General features: G+C 37.9%; 1 protein-coding gene across 1 annotated transcript in view; it reads right to left on the reverse strand.

Moving 5' to 3' along the window:
• Positions 1-329: 329 nt before the first annotated feature.
• Positions 330-20,959, reverse strand: part of MACC1 (MET transcriptional regulator MACC1) — a 33,669-nt gene continuing 13,039 nt past the window's right edge. Inside the window, exons 2-5 of the mRNA XM_063152832.1 lie at positions 14,124-14,238; positions 10,006-12,044; positions 7,324-7,512; positions 330-1,080 (exon numbers count right to left, since the gene is read on the reverse strand). Coding sequence (XP_063008902.1) covers positions 868-1,080; positions 7,324-7,512; positions 10,006-12,044; positions 14,124-14,238 — 2,556 coding nt within the window. The 3' untranslated portion in view covers positions 330-867. The remainder of the gene's footprint in view (positions 1,081-7,323; positions 7,513-10,005; positions 12,045-14,123; positions 14,239-20,959) is intronic.

Below are 20,959 nucleotides of genomic sequence, written 5' to 3' on the forward strand. Positions count from 1 at the left end.
AACAGATGTGAGTATGAATTGTTTCCAGTCCTTGTACCTACAAAGTCTTCTTCCCCTATGTACTTACCTAAAAGCAACAGGGAAGGACTACACAAATGATCAGATGGATCAGTGTGCATCAAGTAGGCTTCTGGAATTTTCTGGAATTTGCATTCAGCAGAATGTAGAAAAAAATTGCAGAAATATAAACTAACAAAAATACAAAAAGAGACAAAACCCTGTTGAGTTACATCAATAAATAAATCAAAACCAAACACTTTTGAGATTTTAACTTCTGTCTCCCTTGAGTCTTTAAAACAGATAGCAGAAGCTCTTTTGGAAAAGTGCAGCACACACCTATTTTTCCAGGAACTGTTGAATTCCTGTTTGGTGAGACAATTAGATTAGTTTTGTCCCAGATGAGGATAAAAGAATCTTAAAGGTTTTTTTGTAGGCTAACCTGCACCCAATAAATTAGAGCTGAGGGGTTTGAGCACCAAATATTAAAAGATTAAATATTTAGATTTTAACACTTCACTGAAAACAATGTAAACGAGGCTCCACGTCCGGAACTCATCCGTGAATTTTTAAAACTGATCTCTGCCTAGAAGTCAGTGCAATCAGAAATAGCTCCTTTTAGAAAATACCCCATAGAGTACAAGTCATTTTTGTTGACCTCATTAGTTTAATTCCCCATTCTTTTCTTATTTACACAGAAGCCACTAGCATGCTCTGGAAATCTGTAGTTGAGAACCATAGGGCTAGACCCGACATCAGCTCAGTGAAAATAAACTTCATTCTGTTATGCTCTATAAGTATCTCTGAAACATAAATACACAAACTATATCTCTACACAGAGGTATAGTTTCCAAAAAAATATTTTGTCCATTACTCTTCCTCTATTTTGGAAAAGGCACTTGCTCTTAAAACCTCCATGCAATTCACAAGAATCAGAGCTCCAGTTAACTCTCGCCACTCTTTTGTCACTGGGTTTTTCATTTTATCCAAGGCTGATTGCAGGTCTTGTAAGACGTCCCTGTAACCATCTCCATAATGGGCAGCCCAAGTGTAGAGAAAGTCATATGCAGGTTTCCACATCATCTGAAAATAAACGGAAAAAAAAAAGTGTCATAAATTTAATTATTCAGGAAAAAAAAGTAGCTAAATAATTGAAAAGTCATAGAAAAGAAAAGAGAAAATAAGTGTTTAATCACTGGGCATGCTGAAATTCTTTATAAAAAGAGGCGCGTTGCTATTAAATCTCCAGTAATCTTAATCACATTATTTCTATGAAACTCTCAAATTCTCAGAGAGGTAAATAATAGATAAATTCTTCATTCAGATGATTATTACCAAGTCAAAATATATCCTTATCTGAAACTATAAGTCAAACAACAAGAATGGAAGGAAAATACTTTTCATCTTTTGCAATGCATATGCCCATGTCTTAGGCTGGGGGTGTGTATTCTATTTGCCATCTGTTAGAGGTGAGGCAGTTATTGTCTGTTGATTGGGCAGTTTTCTTTATCTCTTCCACAACAAATCCTCCCTCCCTGGAGATGGCTTCTATTAGTGGGCCATTGAGTTTCACTGCCTGACTGATAAAATTACATCATCCCATTGTGAGAAGCTCCGCCCAAGGGGAGGAGCCAAGCATTCCTACCCGGATATAGTCTGAGATTTGGAGCACCAGAAACAGCTTTTTCCCCACTGGATTCTAAGAAGAACAGCTTTCTTCTCCACTGGATTCCCAGAGGAGGACCAGGCCCATTTACACCACCACAGGACCCTCAGAGGAAAACTACACCCTTCTACAGGATCACTGCTCCAACAGAACCACATTTACCACTCCAGGAGGACTGCAGCCTCCATTTAATAGGACTGCTACCAACACCCTGACCAACAGAGTGTCAGGTCTTAATCTGACTCTGTCAGTGTTTTTTTTCTTTTTTATACTATTGCATTAGTATTTTTAATTTTCCTAGTAAAGAACTGTTCTTCCTATTTCCATATCTTTGCCTGAGAGCCTCTTAATTTCAAAATGATAATAATTTTGAGGGAGGGGATTTATGTTTTCCATTTCAAGGAAGGCTCCTGCCTTCCTTAGCAGACAGCTGTCTTTTCAAACCAAGACAACCCAGCAACAGTTTCCCTATTTGGTTTTGCTTTTGATGGTTACTACCCATTAATCAACATCCTATTGTCCCTCTACTCAGCCTGGAAATTTTAAACACGCTTTTTACCTTTCAGAAATGTTTTCTGACAACAGCAGCAGAAACCTTATCTGGCTACTGCCATAAAAGACAATAAAAGATGCTTCTAAAAGTATGTCAGCATCTTTAGGCTAAGGAGAATCTCCAACCTTTATTTTGGATACAGGGGCAACACTGTGGCAAAGGATGAGGGAAAGGTTGAGGTACTTAATGCCTTCCTTGCCTCAGGTTTAAATACCCAGATCAGCTGCTTTCTGGTATCCATTCTGCTGAGCTGGAAAACAAGGATGGGGAGCAAAATGAAGTCCCTTTAATTAATTTAGATTGGATATTAGGAAAAAATAATTCAGTGAAAGGTAGGTCAGGCCTTGGAATAGGCTGCTCAGGAAAGTGGTTGAGTCACCATCCCTGGGCATTTTTAAATCACACATAGGTAATAGGGACATTGTTTAGTGGTGGGCTTGACAGTGCTAGATCATCTGACTAGCTGATCTTAGAGGTCTTTTTCAACCGCAATGATTCTGTGATTCTAACATGATTTATCTGTAAACTCTATTTTTAAAAAGGGTGGGAAAGCACCCAAACATTCTAAAAGAGGCAAGCCAAAAGCTTTTATAAATTTTAATCAAGATATAAAATTTAATTTTTTTCCTGCAAGAAACAAAAGAAATTAAAAGATTATCAGTGCTTTTCTGTTTTTCAAACTACAGTTTATTTGGTTTATGCCAAACAAATGGAGCAGATCTATAGCAGGTGTAATTTGTCACTGGTCTAACAACATTAATTAAGTTATAGCAGCATGATTAAGATACCAAGCTGGACTTTTATGTTTCAAAGTGCTGAGTGAATTTGTTCAGCTAACAAACAAAATAATTATTTTTCCAGCTACTGCTTTTCCAAATGTTACTTGGGCAATCAAAATTCTGTTTTCCCTCTGCTTATTGGCAATAAATGTTTTGCAAACAGTAATTGAGTTAACAGTTGCAGGGATGATGCACAAATCCACAAAGAAACCCATGATTCTCCTGAAGGGTTCTGTCATTCACAGCTCTAACAGGAACATACTTGTGCATAGCAATAAATGTATCTGGACTGATGACTCCACATTTTTATTTATATATATACACACACACAAAAGTGATCAGGAAGTTGAGGGTTTTTTAGCATCTTTTCCTCTTTTATAAAAAACCCCAGTTTTTATGGTTGTGAAGGATAATTCTGAAGGAAATTGGTTATTTCCTCAATATTATCTTATTAATTTACAAAGAGTACACAACATCAAGCTTTACTTCTTTAATTTAAGCTTCATTTACTTGATGCCTGGAGGAACTGAGTAGGAGGAGAATTTCTTTGCTCAGAGTTCTGAACTCTTCTCCATATTTTTGGGCTATCTTTCAGCCTACCCAATACTGATTTTGTCATTATTTCTGTAAACATTTCCCTCAAATTCTGCTGTCATACCCAAATGGAAAAAAACCCTTAGACTTACAGCCCCAAAGTCTAATTAGTCTAGTCTAGTCTAAACTTACTGTCTCACAGTCTGATTAGTCTAGTTTCTACCTTGAGTTTAAGTAATAAAAAAGTGCCTGATGTCTCAGTGAATTTTCTCATTTTAGGTCTACAGGGGAGAAAGGTATCATCATTTTCCCAAATGAATGGTGCATAATATTTATTTTAAGCAAGTCTATCTTAAGTCATAACCATAAGGTTACAGAAGGAGAAAAGTACATTGGTGGCAGGTGGGAAGAAAGAGATTGATGAATTCTTTTGGGGCTTTTTTGGAAAGGCTAAGTTGAAAATAGGGTTTTTTTTTAATGTACTACTGTAAATATTATATATTATAACATATTTTAATGAACAAAAGCAGATCACTACTGTTGCATTTATGTTGGGACCAGAAAGTTTCTGTATTCTTATTTTTAGCTTGATAGCCAAAGTAACGAACAAGAGAAGCTGGTATTCCCAACAAGAGAAGCTGGTATCTCCTGAAATTCTGTTACTGGCTATGCTCTTTCTGGGTCTCTTTCTTCATTTTCTTATATTCCTGTTAAACCGGGGTATTTAAAGAATGAGGGTACACTTTTCTGTCTTCACTAGAATGTGACAAAACAACGAATAGGAAAAGATGTTATGCTTTGACCTATGCTGAAGATCAGTCTGACTTTGTAATAAAATAATTGGCTGAAATATCCTTTAATAAAAACCTTGGTTTCCTCTAATCATGCACAACTGATTTGTTTGTTTGTTTGGTTGGTTTTTTTTAATCTAAGACAAAATAAAAGAAAGAAAGAAGAAAAAGGAGAATGCAGGGATCAAAAGCTTTACAAACTGGTCACCACTGATGCATAATTAACTCAGCAGTAATCTACACACTCATCACATTAAACTAGTACTGCAAACACAGCAGTGGTTCTAAGGCAGATTCTTCTCCCCATGCACATACTCTAATGCAATGGGTGAACTGAATTGCATTCAAAATTCCTAAATTGCGTCAAAGCAAAATCTCAGGCAAAACATTAAATCACTGCAGCATCCTGGTTCAAGTCTCATCTCAGCTGTGTGCATGAGTTTTCCTTCTTTCCCCCTCTCTTTGCTGAGTATGCAATAATGACACCTATGTCCTCTGTAAAGTGATTTGGAATTTACTGATGAAAAATGCTTCATAATCTATGCACCAATTGTAGGCACCTCAAGTTGCCTCTGTCATCATCTGCAAGAAAATTTCTCCTACCAAGAAAAATATGAAGTTTAAAAGCAGAAGTCTTTATTAACCAATTAATCCTCCTGATGATGGAACAATCTTTGGTGGGGAATGCACTAGTTAATATTTTCATATCATCCTCAATAACTAGTCAAAACTTACTAACCTCCCCCAGCTTTGCTGGGTTTCAGGTTTTAAAGCCAAAAACTACTATCAATTGAAAAGTTAGATGTCAGAAGAAAGCACTGATATCCACTAGAAAGTACTGAAATTTAGGTTAGATTCAGAGAACATTGAGGGTACTGAGTGATCACATGAGACACCAGTGCTAGAAACCTTGTGCTTTGAATTCACACCCATGTGGACAAGCATAATTAAAAAGCTCACCCAAAACCAATAAATCCTCTATAGGCCCAATATAATCTTTGAGAAAAAGACACAGAAATACAGCAAAATTCTGATCTTTGATGTTGAATGTTCTCTGAAAAAAATAGAGAGTACTGTATTGTAAGGTTTTAATTATGATGAATTTGAACACACTGTTTTGCCAGCAGATATTGTCACTGAAAGGCAGAGAATTTTCTGTATGGTTTGCCATAAAAATCTCTCGAAAACAAATGAGTAGAGTGTATGAGGTAGAAGATAGGCTTCATGGAAAATCAAAACCCATTCAAAGCAAAGTAAGTGTTTATATAAAATGTTTCTTAATCTAAAAATAAATAGGCATGATGCTGGAAAAACAGTTATAAGATTGTTTTATTTATACCATCTGTCAGCAAAGGGGAAACATTCCCAAATAACATGGAGACCAGCAGAGTTGTATATTGCTCATGTCAATAATTCCTTCTTGTAGAAAGCTGGGGGTTTGTTAGCCAAACAGAGAAAGCTTAATAACTAGAACAAAAGTGAAGGAAATCAGACAAGCCACTGCCTAACAGTAAAAAAGAGAAAGCCAAGAGAGTAGACATGGGATTGGAAAGGCTGATAATTTTATGAGAAAAAATTGGAGGAAGGTGCATCCAGACTGAAGTACCCAGAAAAGAAAACAAACTACACAAAATAGATCAAAGAGAAAAACTGGATCTCAGAAGGAAGCTGTGATTGCAAACAACAATTATGGAGATAATTTTGTTGAAAAGTGCAGAAGCACATGAGCAAACATGTAGAATTTTGATCAAATATTGATTGGGGAAGGAGGGTAGAGCATTCAAAAGGAATAAGTGGTAGTAGTTCATGATTAGAGCAGAAATATCTTGATAGTTATCACCATGCAAATAAAAACAAGATGACAGATGCACTGGATTCAGACAGTGGAAAGGAGTGGAAAGGAAAGGTTTGGCAGGGAATAAGTAGAACCAGCTATGGGGAAATAGAAAAAGGAAGAAGAAATTATCTTGAGTAGTTGTGAACCTGTGAATGGGAAATGGCAATTCCTTTGGAACCAAGAGATGAGGGAGAGGGAATGCAGTCTGGATCATGTACAAAACCTGCAATAATCAGGAGATGGTGGTCTAGGCAGAGGCAGAGTCAAGCCTGAATGTAAGCTCTCAAGTCAGAACGATCATTCAGCAATGCTCACAAAAAAGGGATTTTCAGAGTTAAAACCAGTCTGGAACCTAGAAGTCATTGGCACATAACTCTGTGGGAAAGAATGGAGCTACTGCATGCTTTGGTGTTAGGGGATAGAGGGCAGGAAGTAACCTGGTTGTCCAGGCAGAGGTGTGCCAGGAGCAGAAGCTGACCCTCAGCTCAGAAAAGTGGACAAGGCTCCACCCCAAGTCTTGTGGCGCATCTGACATTGCAAGGATGCCACGAGTACCTCTGGTCACCTCAAATGGCACTAGAGATTTCATTATGCACCTAAATTTCTCCTTAGTTCTGTATGCACTAAAATACATCTGAGAGGATAAATTGGCTTTTATACAAAGCTCAAACTTCTGTACAAGAAGATACTTTACAAAGGAAAAAAAAAAATTATGATGTACCTGACAAACTAAAACTTAAAGCATAGATTTGCCACATTCATACATCAGAAGTAAAATTGGTGTCAGGGCTTCCAACCTCTTCTCATGCTACTTAAGATAAATGATAAAAAGTGTTACACTGGCACAGAAAAGTATTAGTGATAGAAGTCAGCTTCCTTTTTGTGGACATAGCAAAAGCTGTGCAGAGTGTGATTAGAAGTGGCTCCTGCAAGGACCAGCTGGTCCTCCTCACTGTGTCTGAAATGACAGCAGAGGTGTGAGTGAGGACAAGTGGACAGGACAATAAAAAAGGATTGAACCCAGCCCCGAAGCTCAAGACAGGAGCTGAGACCTTCACTGGACAGTGCAAAAGGAAAGAAGCCTGCAAAACCAGGAAGAAGGAAGGTCCCTGGCTGTGTTTGTGCCCAGGAGGAAATGTGTATGCCCTGTTACACCAGCCCCTTACCTCCATGGCTACTGCTCCATTTTTCCCGTGGTGGGGCACTTCGTAAGCCTCTATTTGCTGCTTTGTGAGGCGGGCTAGCTTCTCCGCAAGCTCCCGCCAGCTCCTGCCAAGCTTGACAGCTGAAGTCAAGATGATGGTGTCCTGGGTAAGACGTGCCACTAATCCCTGGCAATCTATCTTCAAAAGTGCCTGCAACAATGATTTTCATTAGTGATCCTTCACCAGTAATTACAAACAGAACATTTTAATTCAATTTTATAGCACTATTCTGCGTTTCTTCGTAAACAGGAAGACTTTTTTTACTTTTGTGTTCTTACAAATATGTGGGGTTTTTTCCTACAAAATGGTGTTGCCAACACTTTCAGAGGAAAAATGCCCATGAGCTTAAGAAAAAAAAAATCAAGCTGGCATTCAGCTGCTTCAGCATTCCAGTGTCAAGTGGGTCCTGCCAAGCTTCAAGATCCTGAAAGAAATCATACTTCTCCAACAAAAATATTTGGCAAAAAAAAATTAGTTTCTTAGAAGTATGACATGAGACTTCAACATTTAGTTAGAGCACTATTATACTAAGGTGTGGTCCTTAATCTAGGGCTTTATTTGGAAAATTACACATTGGCCAGCATCTTTTGATTTACTCCTCCCACAGAACTAATAATTTTTTTGACCATTAAGGAGAAATGCAAACATGAAACCATTCCCTCCTCCTTGCCAAAAGAGCATTTAAAGACACTCAAATTAAAATGGTTGAAGGAGTATAACCTTGATATGTAGATACATTGCATTCTTCTTTCTTTATTTGTTTGGATAAGAGCTAGTGGAAAAAAAAATGCTGGGTTTTTTCCTTCTCCTCAATTCACACCAAAATACTCCACTGAAACTGTTGAGGTTTTCAGGGGAAGATCAAGATCAAAACACAGAAATTTTCCTTGTTTTTTAGATACTGATTTTTACTGACATATCAAGGATTTCTGCAGAAATCAGACACACATGTGATTTAATTTTAAAGTATTAACCAATGAAGTCCTCACAGCAAAAAATAGAACTTTGGTAGACAGAGTAGCGAGAAACTGACTACAGTGTATTGTACAAAATTCCCCTAAACTGGAGACAAAGTTGTTCAGTTTGTGTTTGCTCTGATAAGCAAGAACCATATAAAAGACAAAAAAAATGGAGATATTTTTTAAAAGAAGTAACTGAAAATTCCACCCAAAAATTACATGGATGACATCTAGATTTATATCTAACTCGACAAGGACCTGTATTGGCCCTTCCTAGCAAAAATACATAAATCTCACAAAACAGGACATTGAGCATCCTGGTCTAGTGAAAGGTGTCCTGCCCCTGACAGGGTGGTTGGAATGAGATGATCTTTAAGGTCCCTTCCAACCCAAGCCATTCTATGTTTCTATAAGCTTAACCTAATTATGCCCCACTTTTTGCCTGTTTTGTAATGAACTCTGTTTAACTGTATTCAGTTAAAAGTGTGGACAATTTTCACATTTAGGTCCCACTCTCCTTTTTTTAAAGAGATGTGACAGGCTTTGCTATACTTCATATTGGCTCAGTTTTATTCCACAAAGTTTGATGTGCTCTTAAGAATTCTAAGTGGCCACAGCTACCAAAATTTTATGAATCCTGCTGAAATTTCTGTCAACACTACAAAGGGGTAGACTAGTTTTGAGAAGTAAACTCAGTGGAGGTTTACAGTTCAGGATAGTCAAACGGCATTAGATGAATAGCTACAATGTGAGTTTTTAAACACCCATTTTTGTAATACTTTATTTGCATATCAGAAATTTAATTATCTTCTGTCCCTTAATATGTTGATCAAATTTTCTGTCAGAGCCAAGGAGAGTATTAAGTGACCATGAATTTCAAACTAATTTGCACACAGATCAGTAAGTAAATTAGGATTGTTAATAGTGCCACTTATTACCTGGAAATAATTAGAATAAGCTTTTGATTCCCATTTGGTAGTATTTAGTCACAGAGAAGTTGTCCAATGGCTTACAAATGAGGTCCATGAAAAGGCATACTGAAATACTTGCAAAATCCTTCTTAGGCCACTACAGCATTGACTATGAAGTTGTAAGGTGTGGATAGAAAAATCTTGCCCTCGACATTTGGATTGAGATGTCCCTTTTAATTATATGAAGCTAAGCTAGACATGCAACTTACCACAGACAAATATCTATGTATATATATATACAGATGTAGACATATAAATATAGACATAAATATAGATAGATATATAGACAGATAGATGACATCTATCTATATCTATGTATGTATAGTGGAATTTCCACAGTATAGTAATGTTACTTAATATTTCACAACAGAAATGTGAATTTCTCAGGAAAGCAATTTACCAAGACAAATGACAAAACATTTTCAATCATGGCTATTTAAAAACCAGAAAAGTCATCTTAGTCAACCTACTAAATGAACACAGTTCATGCAGCATTAATAGAAGACTGTTCAGAATGTATTGATCAGAGTATTATTCTTCATGAGAGTTTGAATGTATTTTCCACCTATTGGTGTCTACAATTTTTAGTAATATATTCAGGTTTATAAAGATCCTGCAAGGATACAGAATCATGTTTTCTTGTTCCTACATTACTAACAGTAATTTCTTGTCAATACATTTCCAACAAGTCATTTAGCTCATGCAATACTTACAACAATGAGTTCATAAAGAAATAGTCTTTTTTTTTTGTTAGCATGGCAGTCTTGCTTCATCTTTTTCACAACATGTGCAACTCTTTCTGATTCTTTATCAATATGTGCCTCATTAAAGTCATCCAAAGACATATGTGAGTATCCCAACACCTCAGCTAAAGCTCTCCAGTCATAAACACTCTCTGATACTGTAGACAGAACTATCGAGTAGATATAAGTCAGTTTTTTGAATGGCAATGCAATTTGTTCAACAAGATTCCTGGTTGTTAACTCACTATCAGCAGTGTCCATAGCTTGTTCTTTAGGAATCACTTTAATGTTTTTGCAATGTACAAGACCAATCTTTCTTCTGAGAACTCCCACGTACCACTCTTTCGTTTTAGTTTGTCCAATGGCTTTAACTTTGTCTTCACCAAGCAGGGCTATTGTGTCTCCTTTAAAATATTCCAGCAAATAGTCAATCTTATTCTGACGTAACACAGTTTTCAAGGCCACTCCATACGTGTTGACACTCAAAGTTTTGTCTTGAAACTTTGGATATTTTATTGTTGGTATCAAAAGCCATGGTGCAGACTTGATTGCCTTGCGGTTTTGTAGGCGCTTTGGCCTATTAATAATTCCACTTAATTTTGGAGCTGGATCAGGAGTCGTAACATGGAACTGTGTTACTTGGCTACTTTTCAAGATTTTAATCTGAACAAGGAAAACAAAGAAATGCATCTCCCTGCATCCAAGCATGGAAAACAGGAATTGTTGGCGGACCATTTCACCAGTTTTCAACTCCTCCTTTTTAATATTTTTGCTTTGATCTTCCATTTTTACTTGAAAGTCTGGATCACAGGATATCAAAGAAATGTTTAGGTCTTGTGGTTTTTCAAGCAGAAATGTATGCTTTCCCCACAGCTGAAACACCACAGGAGGCATACTTTTCCCCCCCTTTTTTATATCACAAATCGTGAGTTTTCCTGGAATGTAGTTGTGACCAAAGACTGTAAAAACTGCTGTAAAAGATGGATGAATGTATTTGGGACCATAAATTCCAACTGAGACTGTTCTATGGACATAGTCCCACACGTTAGTTGCTGGAGGCTGGATTCTGCTTGCTTGTACGGCAATCACTGCATACATCACATGACTCAGGTCCGTTAGCTTTACTTGTATTGTATCTTGATAAATATAGCAATTCTCTAGCTTCTTAAAAGGTCCTTCTTTGTTGAGACTAAAAAAACACACAATATCACTCATAACTTGGCTGAATGGATCGCTCTTCACTTTAGCTGCAACTTTCACTTCTAGGAAAATGGCTTCACTTGTGTTGAGGTTGCTGAGTGTAAGTTCTATCAGAGGACTTACTGTGCTGGACAGCTCATTGTTGCATGACAATGGAGGGTTAAGGATAGCCTTTAAACCTACTTCTTGGAATTCTCCTGGTAATACATGACCCACAGGGACATGAATGTTGATATCTGAGTCAGGTAGCTGTACCGAGCCCCCTTCGTGATTCAGTTTACAAACTACATGAATGTCTGTAGCTTGTGTTTGTGCCCACCCAGGGCTGTGGCTCATGGCTTCCAAATCCAGGCAGGACCGGGTGAGCTGTCGGTGGCTCAGCCAAGCCATCTTGTAGGCTTCACGGTCATTCTGAAGCCATGTCATATCAGAAACTGTAGTTTTTTGAGGTGCTGTGCTGTGAGGATTAAATCTTTGGTTATCAACTATATCCAGGAAGTCAGAGACACTCTTGGATCGTCCAGATCTTCTTGTTGAGGTCTTTCTTAGGAGACAGTCAATATCTAGCTCATCACCTGAGGAATCCAAAGAGTCCCTATTGCTTGAAATTTTAGAGAACAAATAAGGTTTTTCCTTTAAGATAGAAAGATGCTTATTATTTTCATTTCTATTGGAAGCAGCTATGTCATGTACAAACGGGTTGGATCCTGACAGTTCGTTCCAGAAAGGATTAGTCTTGGAAACAGATTGTGCATGTTTGAATACACCAGGCCAGTCAATATCCAAATCGAGTTTACTTTCATTGGCATCTGTTGAAAAGAAAAAAAGAAGCATTTTCTGAAGCACCGATACTTGAGATGTTGCATTCATGGCCAACTGATAGTTTGTTAAACTAAGAAGTGACTAAATTTTCCTCCTCAAATACACATAGATAATTTCAGTATTTCTCCTTCAGGTTTTTAAACAGTATCAAAGTTGATTTAATTAAGAATCTTACTTAATAGAAAGACTGCTAACAAATTAGTGCTGAATAGCAAATTGGTGTTGAAGGATGTAAAGACACTTCTTTGTGGTGTTGATCTTTATCAACTCATATGATTATTAATTAGCATTGAGTATGATAAATTTCCATAAGATTCAAACCATTATATTCCATTAATCTTTGGCCTCTTACAAAATGCTGTGGACTTCTTTCCTTTGTGTCTGTCTCTTTGCAAAGATTAAACAACTAGTTTCATTTTTCAAACACTGCAGATGGTACAAATAAATGCATTATTTAAGATTCCTTTTCATGCTAGTACATGTGCATTTAATTGATAGCAGCACTCTTACAGTTTGTCTCCATGTGTGTGGAATTTGTTATACTAGCTTTGCATCAGAAAACAATCATTGATATAAATTATGAGACCTTGTACAACTTGAAGGTTGAGAAAATTGTTTGTGTGACTACTAATTTTCTGAGATTGCATTTAAATAGACAAATCCAGGTGCATAAATTATATTTATATATGTTTTCTAATAAAAATCTCATTATTAGTAGAAATAATTATTTTTTCTGAAGAAGAGACATCCTTATATTTTGTATGAAGAATTGTTCAGAGAAGCTGGTTTACAGTTGATTGTGACTCACCCTTCTTGCAATGGAATATCTGCAACTTTTTATGCTAAGGGTTTCTATTACTTCATTTTGCCATTTTTTTCCTATATATAGAGGCTATACTATCCCTTCTTTATATATTCTTGCAAAGAGTTTAAATTTTAGAGGGAAAAGGCATTATGTCTATTTTTTTTCACCATATCTATAGCTTACATTATCACACCTTCCATAGTACTTTCCATTTCCAAGATTATTCTATACTGCTCAAATGCAAGCATGACAGTGCATACAGCCACAAAAAGAAAAAAAAAGAATTAAATGTTCATACTTCTCTTTTTGTTTCCTTTTTCAAAATGTAATAAAAAGCCAAAACCGTGACGTCTTTCCATGGTTCTGGAAAATTCCCAGTTTGGAAGAACCAAGGTGGAATTTACTTGTTTGCCAGGTGCCTATCTACAAAGCTCTAACACTGCTTGACAAGAGCCTTCCAGGTGAGCTGCCAGGGGGATTGAGCCCAGGGGCAGCTCCTTTTCCTCGAGCACTTTGTCTTAACCAGGGTCACCAGAGGGGCACATGCTGCTCAAGCACCACTGAAAAGTTCTTTTGTCTCTGCCCATAGGCCAAAATCTTTCCTTGTGCTGTGATATTATTACAGTCAGATCAGTATGGCATATTAAAAATATAGATTAATTAAGCCCAAAATAAGCATAAAGGTTTTGTTTGGGTTTTTTTCCCCATCCTAAAGGGCATGTTTCTACAGGAAAAATATAAGCAGAAAACTCTGTCAGAGCCTGAGTCACTAGGACAGACGCTTTCTCATGCCAAGAGCATGAGAAAGCACAACAGCACAATTACTAGGGTGCAGCATGCCAGCAAAGAAATAATTCCTGCTCCACAACTTACACAGCAAGTGTCAGGCTAGCTGTTATATCTGCTACTGGACAAGAAGCTAAGAAAATGCCTATCTTGTAGAGGGCAAAGTTTTCTCAGCTTTGGGGTTAAAATAGCACAGAGATTAAATCAACTTTTCCAAGACTCCGGTTTTTAAATTGAGCTAACCTCAAAATTAACCTGCCTTCATGGTCTTAAAACCCTAAATTAATCTAGTTTGGCTAAGAACTTCCTCCTCTCTTCCCCACCTTGACCCCCAGTAAACTTACTCTAAGTAGTATTTGTTAATGTTACATTAAGGATTTCAACTCTTCCTCCCAGCCTGCCTGACCCAGAGTTTTGCAGAAATAAAGACTTTAGCTGGAGAGCCTTAGTACAGAAAATAGCAGAAGAGCCATACTGTAGCTGTCTGAGGGTGCCCGGTCATCCACATCAATCAAAGTCCCCTCTGATCGACTTCGTGGAATCTCTCCACTGCTTAGGGAGTCAGTTCCACTACTGGAAGAATTTTCCTCCTAGAAGACAGTCAAGCATATAAAACATCAGCAAGTATGCAATTTGGAAAAGGGGAAATTGTTGAAGAAAAATTGAGCTTGCTCCTGTAGAATGACATGAAAAAAAATTGAAGGTTAGATGATGAGTAAATTTATGAACTTTGCCCAAGAGCGTCACAATCACGAGTCTTATGACTGTATGTACATCAAACCCAGCAGATGCTACAGCTGCAGTACAACATGACATCCCAGCCCATAGTGTAATCCAATAACTCACACATTTAAGTGTCTTGCAATTGGAACTGAGCCAATTATGCAATAGCTTCCACTCAGGTCTTGAATAAAATATTTTTTAAAAAATAAAATAGACATCCTACCTCCCATTTTCAGGTAAGTTTGAGTAGAATCATTAAGGGGATGGATCTATATCTGTTACTTTCCATGCAAATTAATAGAAAGTATTTTCAACCATTTCTGCTTTATTTTTCTTCTTATATTCCTCTCAGAAAGAAGATCAGGTCAGATTTCCTTCTACTCAGCTCAAGAATTACTTAAAGTACCATTCCTTAGAGACCACACCATCATAGCAACAGCCTAAGAGAGGATATTCAGGTCTCTTTTCTTCCTTGTTCTGGCTACAAGAAGTTCTGTTTCATTTTGGTGCAGTCCCTTTGAAGTAGGCAACAGAAGGATGAGCCTCTCAAGGTACATTCCCTAATGCTGGAGAAAGCAGGAATTGTTGTGTCTCCTATAGAAAGAGGAGTTACAGAAATTTCAAGTGAGCATTTAGAATCCTACATGCTGAAATTACTGTATCCCAGAAACAGAAGTTTGAGGAAATAAAAAATGAGAGATCTTTTGTGCAGAAAAGTTCTTCAAGCTAGTGCTAAAAAGCAAGACATCATCTAGCGACTTTCCCGGATCCTTTCACACATCCTACATGTAGTGAGATATAAATACAAACAGCTACATCATATAAACAGATACATTAAGATATCTGGGGGGAAAATGAGACGAACAAAGAAACAAGGAAGGGGAAGGAAGACAGAAGGAAAAAATCCAGAATTTTCTGGGGTCTGTACATGGGATACAATAGCTTTGTTTGGGACCCTGAAATATTGCAGCCTTGTTACTACTGCAGCAAACATTGCAGTCTAAGTAGATCTCTTTTTATCACTTTTAAAATAAAGAAAAAAAGGATTGAGCCTATATTTGCTGCAGCTGTAAGAAAAAGGAATTTTCAGTTCCGGTTCCAGTATGGGAAAAGGAAGCATGCTTTATATCCAAGCATTACTGCAGAAAACTGAAGCCAGCTATTTGTTTTCATTGCCCAATGCCATGGTTTGCGATTTTTTCCCTTGCAAGTGTAAATTGATACTTTTTGCTCTTACCACAAGAGATACCTTCAGCTAATGGCAGTCTGTTCAGGTGTCATTTTGTACACAAGCAGCATGCAAGGCTGAGGTCAGGCAAAGCTCAACAATCACCCAGCACCTTGAGGGCTGTATAGATTTTCAGGTTCCTTTGTTACCAGAAACCTCTTTTATTTGGCCTTTGGAGTCCTGATTTTAGCAAGTAGGTAAAGCTAGCCTCCAATGCCAATATATTCTGGCTTCTGCTACTACTACCCCAACAGAACAAAACTGGAAACTGAAATGCCTCCTTAGTCCCAACACCATTAATTTCAAGATCTGGTATTTCACATCTGTATAGAGATATCACTGTTTCTTCTGTCTCTGATAAGTGAAAATATTTGATAACATATAGAGACTCCTTCAAAGGAAATCAATTTTGCTTTGCTGCTGCATCTCAAAATGCTGAAAAACTGAACACATTTTATAAACATGCAAGATAATTATCTCTGGCTTCTACATACACACTATGGAGGTTTAATAATTCAAGCATAAGGTATCCATAGTCTAAAATCTCAAAAAATGTACAAAAAGTAAGCCTTTATTTTACAGTACCAGTGTACTTGTTGCCAGCACTAATCTCTGACAGACAATTTGCTGATAATTCACAAGTGAATTTAAGAATGGTTCTTTAAATAGTTAAAACACCTACAATTACTTCAGAAGCTGCATAAAGTGGGAGGGAGAAAATAAGGATGACAAGAGGGCATAAGAGTACAAATTAATAGGGGCTAAAATAGGAAACTCATGGAGAAGGGAGAAGAGAGTAAGAGGGAAAGAAAAACAATCTCTTTACACAAGGGGATTATATTGAAATGAGACATGACAACAAGACTGCATGTGGAAGTTTTTTAAACATAATAAGGACTTCTGCAAATAGAATAAACCATTTCCTTAAAGTTCCCTCTGGGAATTTTTCAAAATGTTCATCACTAGCCTGGCATAGAGATAGAAAAGGCAGATACTGAAAAGGAAATACACTTTCAAAAATAATCCTCCACCCTCATGAAAGCATTTCTTGGTATGACAGGATGATGAGGGATCCCTTGTGATTGAGGCACGTCTTCAGGCCAGCCAAGCAGAGGATGAGAGAAGGGGGGATATATAAACATTCCTGGGCAAAAGATGACCACATCTGGCCAGCATGTCAAGGGATGTGGGAAACGCTGGGGACAAGCTGTACACACACCCCTGGGTACTGGGCAATGTGCCTCCTGCGCTGGGTTACATCAGCTGACACCAGGGTTGGGTCCCACCTCTTCTCTGTTCCAGCCTGAGTGCTGGGAATGACTAAAGCCCCAGTTTCTTTCTATGAGACTGAGAAAATAAGAAAAGCAAAGGCTTACCCTTCTCCATGGATACATTCTGTGATAAAATAGCAACCCAAATTAAACTTTTGATAGCAGAAACCTATTAACTAGGGCCTTACCCGAACAAATTCTGAACAATCACTCACAAGAGAAGTGAGGTGGATGCATATGGGATAAACAGGCATACTGATCAACACTGAAAGGGAAAGGTATGAAAAGCTTTCTCTGCAAACAGAGGGAACTGTGTATAGGGAGAACCAGAGACCAAGCTTTTCATTTGCTGTAGCAACTGAATAAAAAAGATGTAAACTGACAAGTGCTTAATGGTGCAAGGAATTATTTGACTGATGGCACATCAATTCACAGTGGGAAGTCAGGAGGGAGTGAAGAAGTGAAGAGGTTGGAAAGAGATCAGCTGTGGAGGTGACCGGTGAGTGAACCTGAGTGACTGCTGAGAGATGTGGCACTTGTATGAGGGCATGCAACAGTTTGCCAGGTGCCTTCTGCTGAGGATTGCTTGACCCATAAGAGCATGTAACTCAAGACTCAGAGCACTGCTGGCAGCACTGTTACAGAGGAAGAAAAATGCCCTAGAGGAAGAAGAAAGTCTTGGGTAGAAAGTTCAGTTTCACAGAAGTCAGGAGACAGATTTGCTGCAGACGGCATTTCTTGCTGCATAAAATGCCTCCAGAAATTTCATCCGGGTTTTACAAAATTCAAGTGCATCTTTTTTTTTCCCAGTCTCATTACCAAAAAAAAAATATATCCTGCTGTGTCTAAAACAGTGGTAATGAAGAAAATAAGAAAAGCCCAAAGGCAAAGACCTTCCCACTGCCTTTGCCTTCAAAAATAAGAAAGAACACATTCCATTGTGTTTTTTAAGTATCAACATCCCAGACCAAAACACTAACAATTTATATTCCATTCTACCTTAATCCTTCTTCAAAAGCAGGTTTTGTTAAGAACAGAGCTCTTCTGTGGCTGTGTCTCCCCATGGATTTCTACATGTTCCCCACACAGACAATGCTACCCTTATTCAAAAAGATCCATGGCCTTTGTGTCAAGGATGAAGTTCATGCATTAGCAGTGACAGAGCACGAAACAGACACAGGTGTTGGTGACGTGTTTCATTCCTAAGGCTCACTTTTGGGTTAAATGGGGGAAAATTACTTCCTACTTATGTGGGTTGGGTTGTTACACTTTCAAGTTTCTTTCTGAAAAAGGAGAAATGTAAATGCATCATAATGTAAAATAAAATGGTCCTCATCTAACCAAATACTAACTATACTGAATTATTTAAATTCTATCATACAGAGAGAAGAAAATGAATTCTAAAGAGACAGCAATACACAGAAGAGGGAGTGTTTCAGAAGGACTGCCAACAGAAGGACATCACCAACAAATGTAAACCACTGCCCTTTCTCAGCAGACTAATATATTTTTGAGTAAACATTAGCTACAGTAATAAGCCATATTTTAACTGTCCCTTGGCTCTTGAGGCCTAGAACAGCTTTGTGCAGCTCAGAGTTTAATGAAAGGCTCTTGGACCCAAGTTACAAATCTTTGATGACAGAGCTGTACTGTAGGCAGTGGCAGTACAGCATAGCAAATGGAACATTCAGCTGAAGTGAGGGAGCCTTTGACTTATTTTAGCCTGCTGCATGTGAGGCAATCAAGGAAATGTGTCTGTATCTCACTTATAGCAGAGATAAAATTGGCTTTTAATGTTCAACAGAAACATTAATTTAGTATGACCCAATATCTTGCCATTTTGGCTGTAATTATAGAAAGGAATTTTCAATAGATATATCTACTAGTTTACTCTGTTGTTAAACAGCTGCCAAGTTTGGTACATACTTTTTTTGATGTTCTGAAAATTTATCAACCTGTGGGAACAGGAGAGCCATTCACACTGAAGCCAGGGCTTAGACTTTCTGCAGACCCAACATTTGTCTACATGGCTGCTTGGAACTGACAAAATCTCTCTTCTAATGCTTCACCTGAGCTGGAGCTAAAGGGTGGTACTCTCAGCACAACAAAAATGGGAATTGAAGTGGGTCATCCTCTCAGTACATTTCCACTATTTTGCAGGTGGGTTTTTATAGGCTCTGCTCAAGTCTGCACAACCCAGAACTGACTGCTTTTCAGCCTGTTTGGGGAACACTATGCAAACAAAAATAGCTATATTCTACACACACCCTCCACAAGGCAAGTATCCTTCCCTTCCACACATCTACACTTCTAAAACTGCTTGTTATAAGCATAAGTGGTAGAGTGTTTATTTTCAGTTATAAACCACAGATTTGGGAATATTGCTTTGCAAAAGCCTCAGGAATGTGTAGTCAAGTTTTGATGTTATCTTTTAGATTTTAGTTACCACTCTCAAATACTCCACTGTTTCACTCAGGCCTCAGGAAAAAAGAAACTTGTTGCCTTCTACTTACTTCTTAATAACTTCTTCAAGAACAGGGAAGGGAAAATAAAGATATCACTAAGAAATTACCTTTGCACTATGAAACTGCAATATTTTTTCTTTTTCATGAAGAGAGAAAACATTGCAAGTTTATTAGCCTAATTCTTCTATGGATGTCCTTACACGTATAAAAACAATAGTCCTTACACCTATGAAAACAATAGTGAAAAATCACACTGAATTCTCACTTAGTGTGTATACTTGTACATGCTTTGGAAGCACAGTGAGTTTCTTCACTTTTGGAGGTTCTGTGAAACAACTTTTGGTTCACAGAGATTACAATACTACAAGTATTGTAATGTTGTACTACTGACTGAAGCCAACAGCTGTTCCTTCAAAGTGGGTATTGAAAGTACTCTGTAAGGAACACCTATAATTTAGAAGTTTCATTACAAAATAAAATTTCCATTTCTAGGTGCCACAAATGTTTCAGTGACACCATAACTCATGCATTAAACATAGCAGAGCAAGGCAAAGTCTATCTACCACATTATGCCTGTGAACCAGAGCCCTGCTGCTTTTCCTTAAGTACTTTTAATGTTGCTAGGATGACACAGAAACCTCAGCTATCAAAATTTTTAATCAACCTAGAGAAGTGGGAGCTACCAGGATTCTTAAAATCTCTGTTAGCTATTTAGATCCCTGTGAACTATAGCTGTGATCACAGGTTTTTAAGTACATGATACCTCCAAAGTACTCTATATTTCATTACCCTGATTTCTTCTTCTCTTTCCACTCAGCCAGACTTTTTCTCACATCCAGGCTGCTTGCAGGAATCTCGCTGGGTCTCTGACTGAGCAGCTTGCCTGTCAGTGGCAAGGGGAGACATCTGCCCACTAGCAGGGCTTAGAGAGCGCTCCCAGCCCTGCACAGTGCTCATTATGTCCTGCCCTGGGAAAGGCTCGTGTCTGAGCCTGTCTGCTGGTGCCACAAGTCAGCTTTGGGCTGAGGTCTTTGAGGGCAGGAAGCAGTGGTGGGGGACAGAAGTAGTGGTAGCATAAGATGAAATCCTTTTTTTCATGCCTCAGAGTCACTGGGGCATGACCAAAAAGGAATAAAAAGCATCCTTCCTCTGTCCCAAATACTTGATTCTGGCAACACTCTTCCAGATTTTTCCAGTTATGTATAGAAAATAGCACATCTACTATCCAGCCAGAAAGCAAGCAAAGGATCCACTTTCCAGACAATCAAACCCAGGTCAAGTCGTGAAGTAGTTCTTCAGTTCTTCCATAGAAATTGTCAATCAGGCACTTCTGAGTTACATGTTTCATAGAAATAATTACTTTTAAATTTAAGGACTGAGCACAGGCAGGGAAGAAATCCCTCCTGACTTTCAAAATTTGAACATCTCATCTGACCCAGTGATGTGATGTGATAAAAAAATCCTGCAAAAGCTGTGCTCTCTTCACAGCATCAGGGTAAAGCAGAATGCATTAAGGAAACCACCCACAGAGAAAGACCAGTGTTTTAGTTGCTCATAGCTCTTAAAGCTCTTGAAATTATTACTGCAATTAATATTAACAGCAGACTTTGAGCACCCAAATAAT

Source organism: Melospiza melodia, chromosome 1 (assembly GCF_035770615.1).
Source record: "Melospiza melodia melodia isolate bMelMel2 chromosome 1, bMelMel2.pri, whole genome shotgun sequence".
In the NCBI taxonomy this organism is placed as follows: Eukaryota; Metazoa; Chordata; class Aves; order Passeriformes; family Passerellidae; genus Melospiza; species Melospiza melodia.